Source organism: Cricetulus griseus, chromosome 6 (genome assembly GCF_003668045.3).
Source record: "Cricetulus griseus strain 17A/GY chromosome 6, alternate assembly CriGri-PICRH-1.0, whole genome shotgun sequence".
Classification (NCBI taxonomy): Eukaryota; Metazoa; Chordata; class Mammalia; order Rodentia; family Cricetidae; genus Cricetulus; species Cricetulus griseus.
Window position 1 is genome coordinate 62,426,132 of NC_048599.1, and position 16,316 is coordinate 62,442,447.

Genomic DNA, 16,316 nt, shown 5'->3' on the forward strand with positions numbered 1-16,316 from the left:
GAGCCCTCCCCCTCCCCCCCGTGTCTGTCTGTCTGTCTCTCTCTGTCTCTGTCTGTCTGTCTGTCTCTCTCTCTCTCTCTCTCTCTCTCTCTCTCTCTCTCTCTCTATCACACACACACACACACCACACACACACACACACACACGCGCGCGCGCGCGCACACACACACACACACACACACACAACTTTACTGTTCCTAACCACTCCCATCCATCCCTTCCTCCCCCCTCCCGCCCCCACGAGAAAGTCCAGTCAAAGCCATCCATCCAAGCAGGAGGCGCTGCTTTCTACTTTACAGAATGGGTTCAGAGTTGGGAAGGGAGGCCGCGGTAGAACAGCAGTCTCTTAGTCTGTTTGAGATTCTCTTGGCCTCGGGCAGGGAACCCTTGGCGAGGGTGAGAAGTTGGGGAGAAGGCGCGCTCCCAGTGCCTGGCTGGGTCGCTCAGCCAGCTGCCGGGTGGCGGCAGGGTGAGCCGGGCTACGCGCGCGGGGTGACCAAAGCTCCGCCCCCAGCTCTCGGCTCTGCTTGATTGACGCGCAGCCTCCGGGAAGCAGCGGCGCAGAGGTAAAGCCAGCTGGAACTCAGGCCAGGGATTGAGCGGGACCCCGGCCAGAACAAGTTTCTACCAAAACCTTGTCGGGTATTTACCTTTCTAACCCCACTCGCCTCCTTTTCCTTTTGGGAAAAGTTCGTTAGAAGCCAGTCCCATCCTCCCCACCCAGCGAAATCTGCCCGGTGTAATTAACTCGGCCTTTAGCCCTCGTTACAGCCGAGCGGCCGCTGAGCCCAGGGCAACCACAACAAAGCTGGGCAGCGAGCGACAGCCACTCCTCACAAGTATCTTCTCTTCCAGTTGCTTTTTAATCGCTCTCCTCCAGTGCTTCCCAGATCCAAGATTCACTTTGTAGGCGCACACCGGTCGCGCGCGGTTGTACCCGCGTACACACACACACACACACACACACACACACACACACACACACACACACACACACACACACGCTTGGCTATATCGATAAACAACAAACAACAAACAACTCCCTCTCCGCTAACTCCTACCCCACTAACTCTCGTCTCACTTCCTTCTTCCAGGACCCCTAGACTCCGAGGTGGTCCACTGTCTGCAGCTCACCGAGGGACTATGCTCCGAGTTAAGCTGCTCCCATCTTGTACTAGAAAAAAATGAATATTGACAACAAGGGCTCTGCATCTGCACAAGGAAGAAAGTGCTACTTAACAGCAGCAACAACAAATCTAGACCGGCGGTGGTACAGTAGGCTGAGCTTGCTGATCTAGGTTGTTAGCAGGAGACTTCGGGATCTAGTAATCCTCGGGCAGAGGAAGGGGGCCCGGAGGAATTAAAACGAACAAAAGCGAGAGCGCCATGCCAAACATCCCCAACGCGACCCAGTTAGGCAAGAGCCAAGAGGAGTGGTGGGGAAATAAACTAGAAGTAAGTTTAAAATAAAAATATCTGAGGCTGTACCGTACTTTCCCTGTGGCTTTCTGCAGTTTTCCTGTCTGTGCTCTCTCTCCCTGTCCTCTTCCACATTTCTCTTCCTCCCCCTTCTCCAATCACGCGTGTTCTCTCTCTCTCTCTCCCTGTCCCTGTCCCTCCCTCCCTCTCTCCCTCCCTCTCTCTCTCTCTCTCTCTCTCTCTCTCTCTCTCTCTCCCTCCCTTCCCCTCCCTCCCCTCCTCCCATCCTCCCTCCCTTTTCCCCTCCCTTATCCCCCTCCCTCCCCTCTTCCTCCCCCTCCCGAGTCGTCCCCCTGGAGAAGCAGGCTTGCTGATTTGCTCCGGTCCTCCCGGCTCCAGCCTCCCCTCCCCCAGCCCCCCCCCCCCCGGGCCGTCCGACCGCAGTCGCTGCATATCAGAGGCTCCGCGCTGCGCGCTCCTCCTCGCTCCAGCTCCCCACTCCCGGGATGTGTCTCCGCCGTACGACGGGCTATGGCCACCACGACTTCCGGGTTCCGTCATTTCGTTCTCCCGCCGCCGACCCGCGCCGCCAAACTGAGGCTCTACTATAAGCCGGGCTGCAGCCAACCTGCCAACACCTACTGACACTCACTCATCTCCCAGAGAGAGAGAGAGAAAGAGAGCGCGAGAGAGCGAGCGCGAGAGAGCGAGCGCGAGTGAGAGCGAGCGAGCGAGAGAGGGAGAGACAAATACCTACCAGAAAGGGGGGGAGGAAGTCCAATTTTTGCAAACTATTCATTTTTTTCTTGATTTTTCTCCTTGCTTTCTTTGAACAATACTTTAAAGAGAGAGGATCATATTAGAGCTATTTTGGGGGCAAACCTAAAGGAGGGGGGAGGGGGGAGGAAAAAATTCAAGAAAAAGAAACCCCTCGCGGAGTTTTACTGGAAGAAAAAAAAAAAAACGAGTCTGAAAGATTGCTCCTCTTCATCATCATCAACCATCATTCATTCACTACCTTGACATTCCGGGCTTTGATTGACAGCTGGAGTGGCAAAAAGCCATGAAACTCGACAGTTCGGTTACATGTGGGCTGCTGACTGGCCGCTCGTAACCTTCATTTCGGGGGTTTGACAATTTTTTTTCTTCTTTTTTCTTTTTCTTTTCTTTCTTTTTTTTTTCAACTGAGAGGAAGAGAAGAGAAAAAGAGATAAAGGAGGACCGAAGAGGAGGAGGGGAGGGGGAGGAGGAGGAGGAGGTGGAGGAAGATCAGGAGGAGGAGGAAGAAGAGGAAAAAAAGAAAAAGAAGAAATATCATTGAAAAAAAATCTTCGTTTTCTTGACTGGGCTTCCCCCACCCCCCTAAAAATAACATTGGAAAATTGGGAGAAGTCTCCTTGGTTTGGAAAAAAAAAGACTCTTCAGCCTAGCTCACTTTCTTATCCGGACTGGGATATTAAATATACGACACATCCAGGAGTTTATTGGAGCGCAGACTGATGGCGCAAAGGGTAGGTTTAAATCTCCAACACTTACCTAGATATAAATCCTCTCCTACAGGGCCCTGCCCCATGCCTCCTCTCCCTTCAAGCTGGCTGCTGCTCTTGCTTGATGATGGCGGCCAGTATTTTAAAAAATAGTAGCAAAATTATTCATCGGCTTCTTTCCCCCCCCATGCCTCTGCGTGTGTGAGAGTGTGTGTGCGTGCGTGTGTGCGTGTCTGGGCGCGCGTGTCTCAGCGCTGTGCGAGCGGGCGGGCGGCGAGTGCGTGTGAGTGGTGTGTGTGTGCGTGTACGTGTGTATGTGTGTGTACGTGTGTGCAATTGTTACACGCTTTCGCCTCGCTCCAGCTTTTACCCCGGCAGCGCGATTCCCCGGGTTTTCCTGCCGCCGCCGCTGCTCCTCTTTCGCCGCTGTTCGTGCGGCTCCGGGCGGGCGCGGGCTGCATAGGAGCCGCCGGGGCCGCCGCTGGGGCCGTGCTGCCTAGACTAGCCTGGGCTGCTTGTTTTGTCTCTGAAATTGACAAGGACGCAGGGAATCCGCTGCTAAATAATGTTTCTGGTAACTTTCACGTTATTCCTCCCCACCCTCTGCCCCCAGCCCCCGGGGAGGCACCGGTCCTAGTCTTCCCTGGTCCTTGGTGTTCTCGGCCTGATTATTAGCGTTTTTTCTTCTCTTTATTTTGTTTCATTTCGCCCTTTGATTTATTGGATCTCCTGGAGGAGGCGAAGGGGGGTTAGGTGTGGGATCCGGGGCTTCCTCCTCTAGCTAACTCCACTTCTCCCTTGGTTGGTTCGCTGGGGTTCTGAAGCCTCCGGTGGGAGCCGGGCCTCCCTGTGCCCCCGGTATCCCTGATCTCCCTTCTGTGAATGCTGCTCTCGGCGGCGGAGACTTTTTCATTTTAAAATTTACAGACCTCTCCCAACTTTCGACTCTGTTGTTTCTGCTGGTTTGGTTTGCAGTGTGTTCAACTTATGTCCGGCACTTTTCTTCTTTCTGACTTTGTTTTTATTTTTGTTTTCTCCTTTTCTTCTCTCTCTCTCTCTCTCTCTCTCTCTCTCTCTCTCTCTCTCTCTCTCTCTCTCTCTCTCTCTCTCTCTCTCTCTCTCTCTCTCTCCCCTTTCGTCTTACTCCCTCTCCCCTCTCCTCTCTATCCCATTCCCACTCCTCTGTTCTCTCCCTTCTTTGCTCCGGGTTTCTTTGCTTTCCTGCCTCTGCCCTCCTGGGTTCTCTCTCACCCTCTCTGCCAACCCCCCCCACCCCCGCCCACTTGCCGGGCTCTGACAGTACGATGAGCTGCCCCATTACGGCGGGATGGACGGAGTAGGGGTTCCTGCTTCCATGTACGGAGACCCTCACGCACCGCGGCCGATTCCCCCGGTTCACCACCTAAACCACGGGCCGCCGCTCCACGCCACGCAGCACTACGGCGCGCACGCCCCGCACCCCAATGTCATGCCAGCCAGCATGGGATCTGCTGTCAACGACGCCTTGAAAAGAGACAAGGACGCAATCTATGGGTAAAGCGACCCCCGGACCCAGCTAAACTGTGTGTGAGTGTGTGTGAGTGCGTGTGTTTGTCTGTGGTGGTAGTGGTGGTGGGGTGAGGAGGGCGGATAAGTGGGAACTTCATTCTGCATGGAAGGACTGCTTGCAGTAGGGAAAGACACAGGAGGGAGCCTGCTCTTCGGCCCCTGAGTCAGAGACCAGAAAATCAGAACATTCTCTACCCCCTTAGTTTGGCCTCTCCAGACCCCACAGTTCCGTTGAGGACTAAGTCCTCAAATCTTGCTGGCGGGGCCTTCTCCCCAAGGACAAGATTCCTGGCCAAAAGACGCACGGCTGCCTTACAGAGGCCTTGACTAAGAGGAAAGTTTTCTGCAGCCGAGGAGAAACTTCCAGTTTCCCTTTTCTTTCCTCTTTTCTCTCTCTCCCTTCCTTTCTTTCTTTTTCTCCCCTCCCCTCCCCTTTCTGCTTCCTACTGAGGGCCTGGGAGTCACTAAACGCAGCTTGAGCTGGAATCAGGGCAGCTTCTGTCGGCCAGGAAGTCCTAATCACCCACTTCTTAATTCTCTGTAAATAAAGGGGCAGACCTTGAAGTGCAGCCGGGTGGAAGAGACTGCCGCTTGCATACAGCCGTTCTTAGGGGGAGTCAGGGAAATGGCTGGAAATTATTTTATATTCGGAAAGCTTGGAGAGGGGTGGGCAAGCAGGGTCCAAGCGTGCACTACTCGGGCTCTTCCGGCTGAGGGTAGGTGGGGAAGGCGGCGGGATGCCGAGGGGAGGGGACAGTGGATAAACAGCAACTGAGCCTAAAGCCTGAGGCCTCAAGCATCCCGAGGTGTAGCTAAGCCTCCCGAAGGAACACAAAGGGCGTACGCGCCCGGCATGCACACTTCCAAGTTTTGAAACGCGGTTTATTTATTCTTGTGCGCTGCAACATTGGGAGAAATGTGGTCTTTAGAAGTCAGCTCTTTCGAGTTGAACGTTCTTACTATTTTGGCCCTACCACCGGAGTTTTACTGCAAGCAGAGCGGACACGCTTATAAAGCAAAGGGTGAAGAGATTAGAACACTTTCTTAAAATTGGAAATGTCACTCTTGTGTGTATGTAGATGAAGCCCTCAGCCTCGTCAGAAATGCCTGTTAGATCAATTCAGATTGTGGAGGAAAAAAAATTCAAATAGTGTTCCCTGTCCTGGAGGTCAGGGTTGGGTGGTAGGCACCTCTGGCGTGAATAGTGGGATCTGGATCAACTTCGAGTTTTAAATTGCCTGAGCTTTTTGTTATTTCACTACACCCTGAGAACATGTTTATTTGGTGGGCTAAAGTGGCAGGGGGCTTCTCGGGGCTGATCTGAAAAGACCTATGAACCAAGGGGAAAGGCTAGGCTGTTTCCTTTCTGTTTGTGGCCCAGGCTCGGCTGATTGAGGGTGTAGTGTGTTGCGTGCCTGTTGTATTAAAGAAAGAATGCAAACCCTCCAAACTTGTTGATTACAGTTCTTGCTCCTTCCCCTCTGCACCCCGTCTTCGTGCGTGTGTCTCTGCGTGGCGCTGCCCGTTAGGCACCCGTTGTTTCCTCTGTTAGCACTGGTCTTTGAGAAGTGCGAGCTGGCGACCTGCACTCCCCGGGAACCCGGAGTGGCCGGCGGAGACGTCTGTTCCTCCGACTCCTTCAACGAGGACATCGCGGTCTTCGCCAAGCAGGTCCAACCTTCTTGACCCGCTCACCCCCACCCCCCAGCAGCCCTTCACCCTCCCTCCCCTTTCCTCGGAGCTTGACTTGAAAGAAGAGGAAAAGGCAGGACACCCGATCTGTTCCTCTGGCCCAGTCGGCACTCTGCGCCTCCTCCCCATCCCTTAGCCTGGAGGCGAATTGGAAACGGAGATAAATATGGGTGTTTGTTTTTCCCCCCAGCCAGGAATACAGGGGCTCGACCCTCGAATTAAAGTTGACCTGCTCCTAATCTGGGGCTTGGCCTTTTCCCCGCCTGCAGCTACTTGAACAAGAATTGGGGAGAGGGGCTGGGAGGGACCTGGGAGTGCCTGGGAGCAAAGGAAGCAAGGAGCCTGGAAAGAGGTCTACACAAGCATGGAGGTGCGGGTGGTGGGAGACCTAGCTCCTGGCTAGGCTGCAGAAGCCGGTTCAGAGAATCCGCGAGCCGCCTTGCCTTCTCCGCCACGACTGGAGTAGGACATGGCTCTCTCCACCGAGTCAGGCCCTGCTGTTTATCCACCGACCCCACTCACTTAAGACACCAATCTGTTTCTTAGATTTTACCAAAGACCCTGTCCTTTCTCCTGCCCCTGCCCTTCCAGAGTACCCGCTCCCTCAATCCAGATCAGTTGCCGACAGGATTTTTTTTTTCTTTTTAAATGGGCTGGAGATTCATGCTGACTTTCCCTGCTTCCTATAGGTTCGCGCTGAAAAGCCTCTATTTTCCTCAAACCCGGAGCTGGATAATTTGGTAAGGCTCTGTTTCTTACTTGTCCCCAGCCTCGGCCCCATCCCAAGCTCAGAGTTACACTCATTTGCCCCTGGAGCTCCAAGGAGTTGCAGCAAAGCCCTGCTAGGGAAGCACAAGAGAAGGCACCCATTTAGAGCTCCGGCGGGGGTAGGGTGAGCCAGGGGCAGTATGGACCTCAGGGGATAAGAAGCCCACCGAGGCAGCAGCGGGCGCCGCGGCGCCGAGCCGGCGAGTTAGGGATGCTTCCCAGGTCTCGGCCTCGGGAGTAAGAGGCGAGAAGGGAGCGATTTCCTCTGCGGGCCCAGCCGAGCCCCAGGCAGCTGCCCTGAAGGAAATAACTGCAGGGGCGGTGGAGGGCGGGCTAGGAATGGGTAAAGGGTGAGGGGCTAACCGCGCAGGCCACTTTTAGGTGCGATTCTTTTGCTAATTTGCAGGATTTCAATATTAAAAGTACTTAAATCCTCTTTCAAAGGCCCTGCCTCCCCATTCATCTGGAGTATTTCCTTCTTCTGAGAGGAGGCTCTTGCTCGAGTTTGCTGTTCTTTTTAAAAAGCCTTTCTATCCGAAGAAATGGCTCCCCCCTCTTCTTTTTTTCTCTTCTCTTTCCCTCTTCTCTTCTCTTCTCTTCTCTTCTCTTCTCTTCTCTGCTCTGCTCTGCTCTGCTCTGCTCTTCTCTTCCTTTCCTCCCTTCTCCTTTCTTCTCTCATATTTTCATGTTTTATTCCATTATCTCTCCCTCCTCCTCCAATTTGACCTGAGGTGGAGGGTAGGAGGAGACAGTAAAAGAAGACTGGTGGGAGAAAAGCAACCCTTACCAGCAGCACACTGTGAGGACTAGGGGAAAAAAATTAGTACTAAGGCCACTCTTTATACTGGTTCCCACCCCTGTGGCCAATGAGGCAGAGATGATCAGTAATCATTTGGTTTTCCTATTTCTTGATGTGTGGGTTTTGCCCAGCCACCTGCTGGTTTCTTCTTCCTCTGCCCAGTTCCCTCAGCACACACCCCCTTACACACACACACACACACACACACACACACACACACACACACACTTGCAAGTCCCGGAATCCTAACTCCATCCTCTTAAATTTCCCTTTCAGATGATACAAGCAATACAAGTACTAAGGTTTCATCTTCTGGAGTTAGAAAAGGTAAGCAGGAAGCAACAGTCCCCAACATTGATGACCCCCATATTCTTTCAATCAGATGACCAGGGATGTTGTAAGCATCCAGGATGAGGGATTACTCATCTGGAGATGTTGATCACATTCCTATTTCCCTCCTTTATAGACTTTTCAACCCAGGGGCTCAGAGGATGTGGGAATCAGGGCAGCCCTGCCTTTTAAAGCCCCCCACCCCCAGGCATTCAGGATTATTTGAAGTACAGCAAGAGCCATTTGTGTTGCTGCACACAATGTCTACTTGTGTCTCTATTAGCTCAGCTTACCCTAGGCCCAGAGTTCCCACTGGGTGCAAGTAGAGGGAATAGCCCTTTTGGGGATGTCTTTGCATTGATATACATCAATAATTTCCCCAGGAAATATATACAACACCTTGCTTATGAAATGGCAAATGTCCCCAGTTCTAGAGTTTAAATGTTTCCAAAGTACTATCAAATCATATTTTTTCTCTGCTCTCCCAGTCTGAACCCAGTTACTTCCAGTCCAGTTTCTTTCTTTATTGTAACTTGTTGCTCAGGGGAGTCTCTAGGGAATAATATCTATTGCCACAATTGCTCTATTGTTTCCTTGCCTTTAGCTCTTACACCCCTTAATTAGAGTTATTTTGGAAGACATCACATTGTTGCTCTTTACAAATGTAACCCTGCAACCTGATATTCTTCCTCTTGAAAAATGAAACATATAAAGACAACATGAGCTGAGCCTCCGCCATGACCCTCCTCCTAGGTCCACGAACTGTGTGATAACTTCTGCCACCGGTACATTAGCTGTTTGAAGGGGAAAATGCCCATTGACCTCGTGATTGACGAGAGAGATGGGAGCTCCAAGTCCGATCATGAAGAACTTTCAGGCTCCTCCACAAATCTCGCCGACCACGTAAGTGTGCAGAGCCGGTGGATGTCTCTGAAGGCCACTGGGCAAAGCATTTTTCTAAAACCTTGTGGTATGGAGTTCACTTGTTTTGTTTTTTAATGGTTTGGTAGCTATTGGAGTTTGCCCTCCCTGTCTCAGTACCAGTGTCATGGCCTTTATTTTCATTTCCTCTTTATTGGACCCCGTCCTTATTTATGTTGAGAGTCAAAGAACCAAGGAGTTGATAGAATGATTTGTGCTCTTAATGTGTAAAGTTCCCTGACCTGGTGACTTGGGTGTTAGCAAATTCTCTTTTTGATATGATGGTCTCTGTCTTTTCTGGTTTCTTTTTGTGTGTAATCAAGGCATCAGAGATAGCAAAAAACAGCTAAGGGACTCGGGAATGGGATGGGGAGTGGGAACAAGAAGAGAACTGGGAAATTGGGGGCCTATTTCTCTCCCAGAGAAGACAATCCTGAGAATTCCTGGCAATTTTGCACTGCATTAACAATAAGAGGAGTGAATGAACACATTACTATTCTCAGGACTGTTTGCTCATAGAAACTTATTGTCAGAATATGGACTTATTGCCAAGTGCCTGAAGTATCTCTATAATAAAAGACAGCAACCTTGATGAACCAATTTTTAATACTGTATTACAGAAAGCTGAAGGGAATTAAGATTGAATAATCATAGGTTAGTGGCTGTGCTTTAACACTTTAACAGTTGGTGACTGAGGATGGAGAGTGTAGAAGATGCCCGCTGATGTCAAGCCAGGAAAGGAGATTTCTATTCTCTCTGTTTTTAATCTTATTTTGGAACTGATAGAGTGAATCTGATGGGGGAAGAAAAAGCATATGTAGTGATACTCAAATCTGAATAAGAAGCAAAGAGAGGATTGCAGCTGCCAGGGATGGTAGGGGAGGCTAGTGTGCTGAGGTTAAAGAGTAGGTGTGAATAGCAGTGTATTTTGGGGAACTTGAACTGGGAGGTGGGGGGCAGAGTGTCCATACATTCATTTGAACTCACAACCTAAATAATACCGGCTAGAGTCTGGATAACTTCATGGCTGCAATACTAATTTAACACCCCGTAGGAGTTAAACAGGCATTGAGATTTGAAGGCAGTTTGTACTCCCCACTCCCAAATTCCTGAGTATGAAGAGGAATGAATTGAACTACCTGAGGAATAATAGCTTTTCTGTGAGTTCTTGTCTCCCTCGACCAAAAGTTTTGAAAAGAAGCAGCCATTGATTTTAAAGATTAACCTTCACACTGCGTAAGACAGCAGCCTGAAAGTTGAGAATAATGAAAGGAAACCATAGCATAGGGTGTCCAGTTTGGATACAGAGTAAATGCTGTGCTGCTCAAAGCTCCTGCACTTGTCCTTATCTTTGCCTGTTTCTAAGGTGATGGTGGAATTGGTCTGAGGTTTTGTACCTTTCGTGTGTTAAGTGAAATCAAAAAGAAGTAGCAGCTATTGGAAGTTTCTTTGCTTCCCTGTGTCTCTACAGTGTTTGTTCTTGTGGTTCAAGAGGAGTGTTTACTTCATAAATATTTATTTATTTTTGTTCTTTACTTACTTTCATTGCTTTCTGTTTCTGAGTTCGTATGCATTTGTATTATGGGGGTGGGGACAGAGAGGGATGTATCTACACGGTTCGAAGCATGAGAAGTCTCTAGTTCCTTGTACTTCAAAAGGGTTTTTTTTTTTTTTTTTTTTTTTTTTTTTTTTTTTTCTCATCTTATTCTGTGGGCTCGTGACAACTTGCTTTTCTGCAACAGTTTCTTGACAATGGGTTTTCTGGTGGATGTACGGGAGTTAGGGGGTGCTGATGCTGATGTAGAAGAAATAAGATAAACTAGGTGGTTTAGAGTATTGGCTGATATACAATGCCAATTTGTGAAGCTATCGTAATATTTAAATACAGACTAAAAAAGGAGGTGGTACCTAAGAGAATAGTGCTTGAATAATTTAGCAATCATCATCTTTGGATAAAAGAGTCAACTGTAGCATTTGTTGCTACCCTTTCAAGGCCCCAATCAAGTAAATATGACAACTGATTTAGTTTGAATCCATGAGGGCTTGCCACCTCATTGGGCGTCATAATTTAGAGCCTTTTATTTCCTAGAGATCTGAACTACAGCATTTTTGCTTTAGCCCCCTGCTATTTGTTTTGAAATGAAGCAATAATTTGTTCCACCAGCATACTGAGAGGGAAATGGAGAGGTCTGCCACATGCTTGTGTTTCATGCGGGACGAGAGAGAAAACCTTGAAGGCTCTGCAGCGGTTTAGGTACCATGGGCATATAGACTGCATTTGTTCCTAGGCCACCCCCTCTTACCCGACAAAGGGCATCCTTCTAAGGCTTTTCACCCGTTCCTACAAACCTGTCATCCTTCAACTCCTCAGTCACAAGACAGGGAAAAGGCCACAGAACCCCTACCTGAAAGTGATGTAAGGGGGACATTTTCAGCATATAAATGTGTCCAATTTGAGTCATCAGGTTTATTTTTTTTCATTTGCTTTGATATGCATATTTAATGCCTTGCCCCAGGCTGGATCTCATTTGCTGCACGCTGGTGCAGGGTGATGATCAGCCACTTCAGAAGGACCCAGACAGCGTGTTGTTTTCTCTGTTTTATCTGTTGGCCCACTATTCTGATCTACTGAGCTACTTCGTGGTTTTATTTGCACATGAAATGCCGTGAGCAGTTCAACTTATTGGCTATGAATAATGACAGCTAAAAAAGAAGTGCAGTTTCATTTATTGTGTGCCAAGGTTTCTCTTGTGGAGGTGACAGTTTGTGACAGCTGTTTGACACCCCAAAAACACATACACCTCTATACTTATTAAGTAGTATCAAGATACATTGTGCGTGCATGCATGTGTGTGTGTGTGTGTGTATGTGTGTGCACGAGCGTGTGCGTGTGGGTGCATGCGTGTGTGTGTGTGTGTGTGTGTGTGTGTGTGTGTGTGTGTGTGTGTATGTGTATAGAGGGAGCATGCAAGGAGAAGACTGAAAGAAAAAATGAAAGACTAACTTTGTAGTTCTGTTCACTGAAAAGCATTGAAAGAACTATCAAGAGCAAGATATTAAGTTCCAATATAGTTTTCCATTTTCTTATTAAAATGCTTGGAAATACGAATGATTGAAGTTGTAAACTGAATAAATATCTTCAAAGTCAGTATTCTCAAAGACTTTTAGGAAAGACTTTTATGTACTATTACTGGGTATTGTGCTAATTTCATATTCTATAATGTTGCACAAGTGTTCTGATATAACATAGATGCATTAAAAGAAGACCCATAATGGTCTTGCATTCCGTTCTTTACATTCAGTGATGTTACTGGAGTTGTTCATTTATTATTAACAAACATGATGTGCCTAATGGTAACGGGGAATTTGGAACCAAAGAGAAAATAAGACGTGCAACTTTGGTTGTTCTACTGTGTTGTCGATTCATTAGGCAGGCTTGTTTTTAATATTATCTCTTACTTTTACTATAGCATAAGGATAATTGTTGCAGTTAGCAAATGGCTATGATAGTATCTTCACAATACTGCTGAGGGAAAAATAGATGATAATCAAAGGAAACTCAACTGTGTTTTCCAGCTGCAGCTAATGTTAAGTTTCCCAGACATTCAAATTTATCATGTTTAAAACAAACATGTCAAGAAAGCATTTTCCTTTTAAGTTTCAACTTGGAAACTGTCATAAAATAATTATGTTTTTCCTAGACTGTTGAAATACTAAAAAAAAAAAAAGGTAATACCCAATTTTTCTATTTTATATAATTTGAGATCAACTTTTTAGATATAGTAAGTCAAGTTTGAATCATCATAATATTTATGTATAAATATATTACATCTTTACACCAGGTTTACATGACCAAACTATACTTGTTTGAAAGATAGTCTCCTAGCTACACCTGTTTGTAATGCATATGGTTATATAGCTATGTCACTCCTGTTTACAGTACCAAACAGCTCTATTTTATTTTATTTGAAAAAAGTAAGTAAAGAAAATATAACAGTTATGTGAATTAATATGAATTGTCAGGTACCTTAAAATTGGCTGACTCGATAACATCATAAGTAAATGACATTTTACTTTCATTTCTGTTCTGAAGTTTAAATGAACATATGCTGCTATTGTTTTGCATTTCTGAATATGTCAAGTATATTTATGTTGATACAGTTTTTTTTTTTCCTAAATGGGTTAGGTCAGAGGAGAGAATTACCAGAATCTCAATCTTGACAGAAAATGATCAAGTACTGGTAGATAAATTATATTATTACTTAAAAAATTAAAAGTGATGACAGCAGTGAGGAGAGGTTTGAGTTTGAGGGCTTGGTCTTTTGAAGATGAAGGAAGAATAATGAGATTTGATATTAACATTAATAACATGAGTGATTTCTTTTGTCTGTTAGTTGCTCACACTGAAGTGTGATATTAGATACTTGGTTACACTTTATTTAAAGCCTATGGGACCTAATTTTGGAAAGTTTTACTTTGGAACTCAGTGTCCCTTCTTAAGGACCCTGGTGGAGGACAAGGCTTTCTGTTGTTTGTTGCTGCTGAAGTTTCGGCTTTTTGGAAGCATTCCTGTTTATTTCTCAAAGAGTGTTTATATCATTTAAGTTATTTAGGTTGTGCAGTTGGAGTATGCCTTCAGTGTAACTGTGGTGATATGGAACCTAGGTACACTTGGCAGTCACATAGACATTCACAATGCTATGAGAAGAACTGTTGTTATTTGACATTATTGCCTTGGCTGTTTAAGTACTGACTGGTCTATGGGATATCCCAGCACACTTCAAAATCATAGAAAGCATTTAACACTCATTGCAATAACAAATGTGTTTCTGTCTTCTTCAAGAGTCCACCCTCAATGCAACAATCATTTGCAAAGGGTGTTGCCCTTGTATGAGATGTGCCTATGTGTTAGTTCCCAAAGACTGATGCCATGGTGCAAATGTTGAGTCAAAATCTCCAGCTTTATTTACATTTTAAAAGAATCTGGCTTCTAAAAGCACACTGGTGTTCTGAGTTCTTGGTCAACGTCACAATCGAAAAGTTGAAATTCCAACATTTATCCCAGCCATACCATAAACATTTTAAACTGTGGACTTGATTGCCTCAGGATAAGAATGCTTGCATCTTTTCAAAAGCAGTTTTGTCCACACCGTTAACTAGAACTTAAAAGACCATAAAGCTGTAGGACATGAGTAACTTCAGTCATATCAACTGGAAGTATTGACAAAAATATACCTTCCTTTTGTTGTTTAAATGTGTCAAGTCAGATGAGTGTGTACCTCTTCAGCTAATGAACATGTCTTTCAATGTGTTCTGTTGAGGTGCAGCTATGAATGCATGTCTTAAATTGCTCTACTATGTTTTCATGCTTCCTATGTATTTACTGGTTTTATGTAATTTAGTTATATGGGTTGTAGGAAAAAAAACAGTTGGCTATTTTTAAAGTACTTTTCAAAATAGACATAAGTGGATGTGACCTTGGGAATTATCTTGTGTGACTTCATAATTTTAAAGAGCTAAAGGACATGGGTCCAAAATGATGTCAGTGAAGCTTTCACTCCCAATCACAGGACCTAGTAGAGGTGGCCCCAAAAGTTGATTCTGTCCTTCTGTCTTCTCCCTTGTCCCATATGCAGGGAATAACTTTGTATATGGAGTCTAAAAGAATGAGCTCAGGTTATTTTTATCAAATCTTAAATGCAGTAGTGGTTCCTGTTTCCTCCTTCAAGCCGAAGACATTTTACTTTCACGGTTTTATTTAGAAACTCTTGAGCAGTTTACCCCAGTGACCCCATGAATGAACTGTGCGCTCTGGGGAATATTTTGATACGGGAAACACTACCAATTGGCCAGGCTTCTTAAGTATTATCCTATAGGCAGGACCCTCACAGAAGTGCTGTTCTGGTTTGAAGTGTAATTGCAGACTATCTGCAACCTCAACAAAAGCAGTGACAGAGGATTTGCTTCTTGTACCCAGAGACTCCTGTCCTCTCCATTCTCTTTTCTAGATTTAGCAAAACTCAATGATAGTGCTAAATCAATTTTTTTTTAACTTTCAAGGGAAAAAACACTGGCAGGATTGTGTTTTCTAGGGAAAGCCCTGTGCAAATGAGAAGCCAAGGAGAGCAGCCGAATGCTCTCCTGTGGCCCCACTCCTACAAGCTCTGCCCATATTGTCTCTTGCTTTTATATTAATTACAACTTGCATTATCAGCTGTGAGTCTGTAGCCCAGCAAATAGAAAAAACTGCCCCTGGAGACGGAGCTTCTTGTATCTATTTCCTATCTCCTATTGTGCTCTACTCGGTATTCACTGCTTTTCTCCTGGTAACACTGCTCTTTAACGCAATTATATAGAGAACAACGGGAGTACCATCTTTGACTTCCAATTATTAAAGCCCTTGGGAATAGAAACATGTTCCCTCCTTGCCCTGGGGTGTCTTCATGGTATTTTTGGCTAGAGAACAGGACATGTATTGTGGAATGTGTATACACGAGTTCTCATCTACACTGATGCACGCAGCAATCAATTCTCTTTTATTTTTCTACATACGTCATGTGTTTTTACATGCTTTTGTATATCACATTGGTTCAGGATTCACTCAACTTCTGCTTATAATTTGGCAGAGGTCCAGGTGGTTATTCTTGAAGGATGCAAACTTGGAAACTATCTAGGAGGGGAAAACAAGGAAGCTGTGATATACACAAATATTTTACTCGAAGAAAAACCCAGTAATATGGGTAATGCTTTATGTTATCTATGTAGGTTGTGGGTTTTGTTTTGTTTTGTTTTTTTAATTTTATGATCAGGGAGATTTTTTGTTTGTTTCTATTGCTTAGATTAGCCATGTTTATCTTTATATATGATCACATCACTATATGTAGTTTTATGTAGACATCTTGGGGTGAGTCTCTATCCCCAGAACTCACAGAGGGATCTGTGTCATCCTTCTACAGATTAGATGAATGACATGAGGTTCCTTCCATTTTGCTTCAGTCCTTCCACTGAACATAGCACAAGAGACACCAAGGAAATGTGACACTTTTTCAAGAGATTATGTTTTTGAGAGGTGAGATGGAGAAGAGGGAAGAGATCAGGAATGGTAGATAAGATAATCTGAGAAAATTTGGTGAGCACACTGACTAACTTGGTTGGGGGAAGCCATTGTTTTCCTAGTAATGTTGACAAATGTGACTTTAGAAGACAACTGCTCCAGAAAGCCACTGAAAGAGAGATACTAGATTATGAATTAACGAGGCTTGACTTTAGAGTCCAACCCAGGCCTGGCTGATAAGAACACAGTCCATGTTTTTCAGCTTCAGGAATTGCTTGTGTGCGAACCCCTCCCATCA

At 46.0% G+C, this 16,316-nt stretch overlaps 1 protein-coding gene across 13 annotated transcripts in view; it reads left to right on the forward strand.

Moving 5' to 3' along the window:
• Positions 1-449: 449 nt before the first annotated feature.
• The window catches only part of Meis2 (Meis homeobox 2), a 207,865-nt gene continuing 191,998 nt past the window's right edge, over positions 450-16,316 (forward strand). For 3 of the 13 annotated variants that reach the window (XM_027422234.2, XM_027422243.2, XM_027422244.2), the window contains exons 1-7: positions 520-642; positions 1,095-1,455; positions 4,207-4,439; positions 5,984-6,125; positions 6,836-6,886; positions 7,990-8,040; positions 8,797-8,946. In XM_027422234.2, coding sequence (XP_027278035.1) covers positions 1,387-1,455; positions 4,207-4,439; positions 5,984-6,125; positions 6,836-6,886; positions 7,990-8,040; positions 8,797-8,946 — 696 coding nt within the window. In that variant the 5' untranslated portion in view covers positions 520-642; positions 1,095-1,386. Of the gene's footprint in view, positions 643-1,094; positions 1,456-1,839; positions 2,931-3,195; positions 3,481-4,206; positions 4,440-5,983; positions 6,126-6,835; positions 6,887-7,989; positions 8,041-8,796; positions 8,947-16,316 lie in introns of those variants that run through there. The other 10 variants (XM_027422239.2, XM_027422247.2, XM_027422235.2 and 7 more) reach the window with 9 other exon arrangements.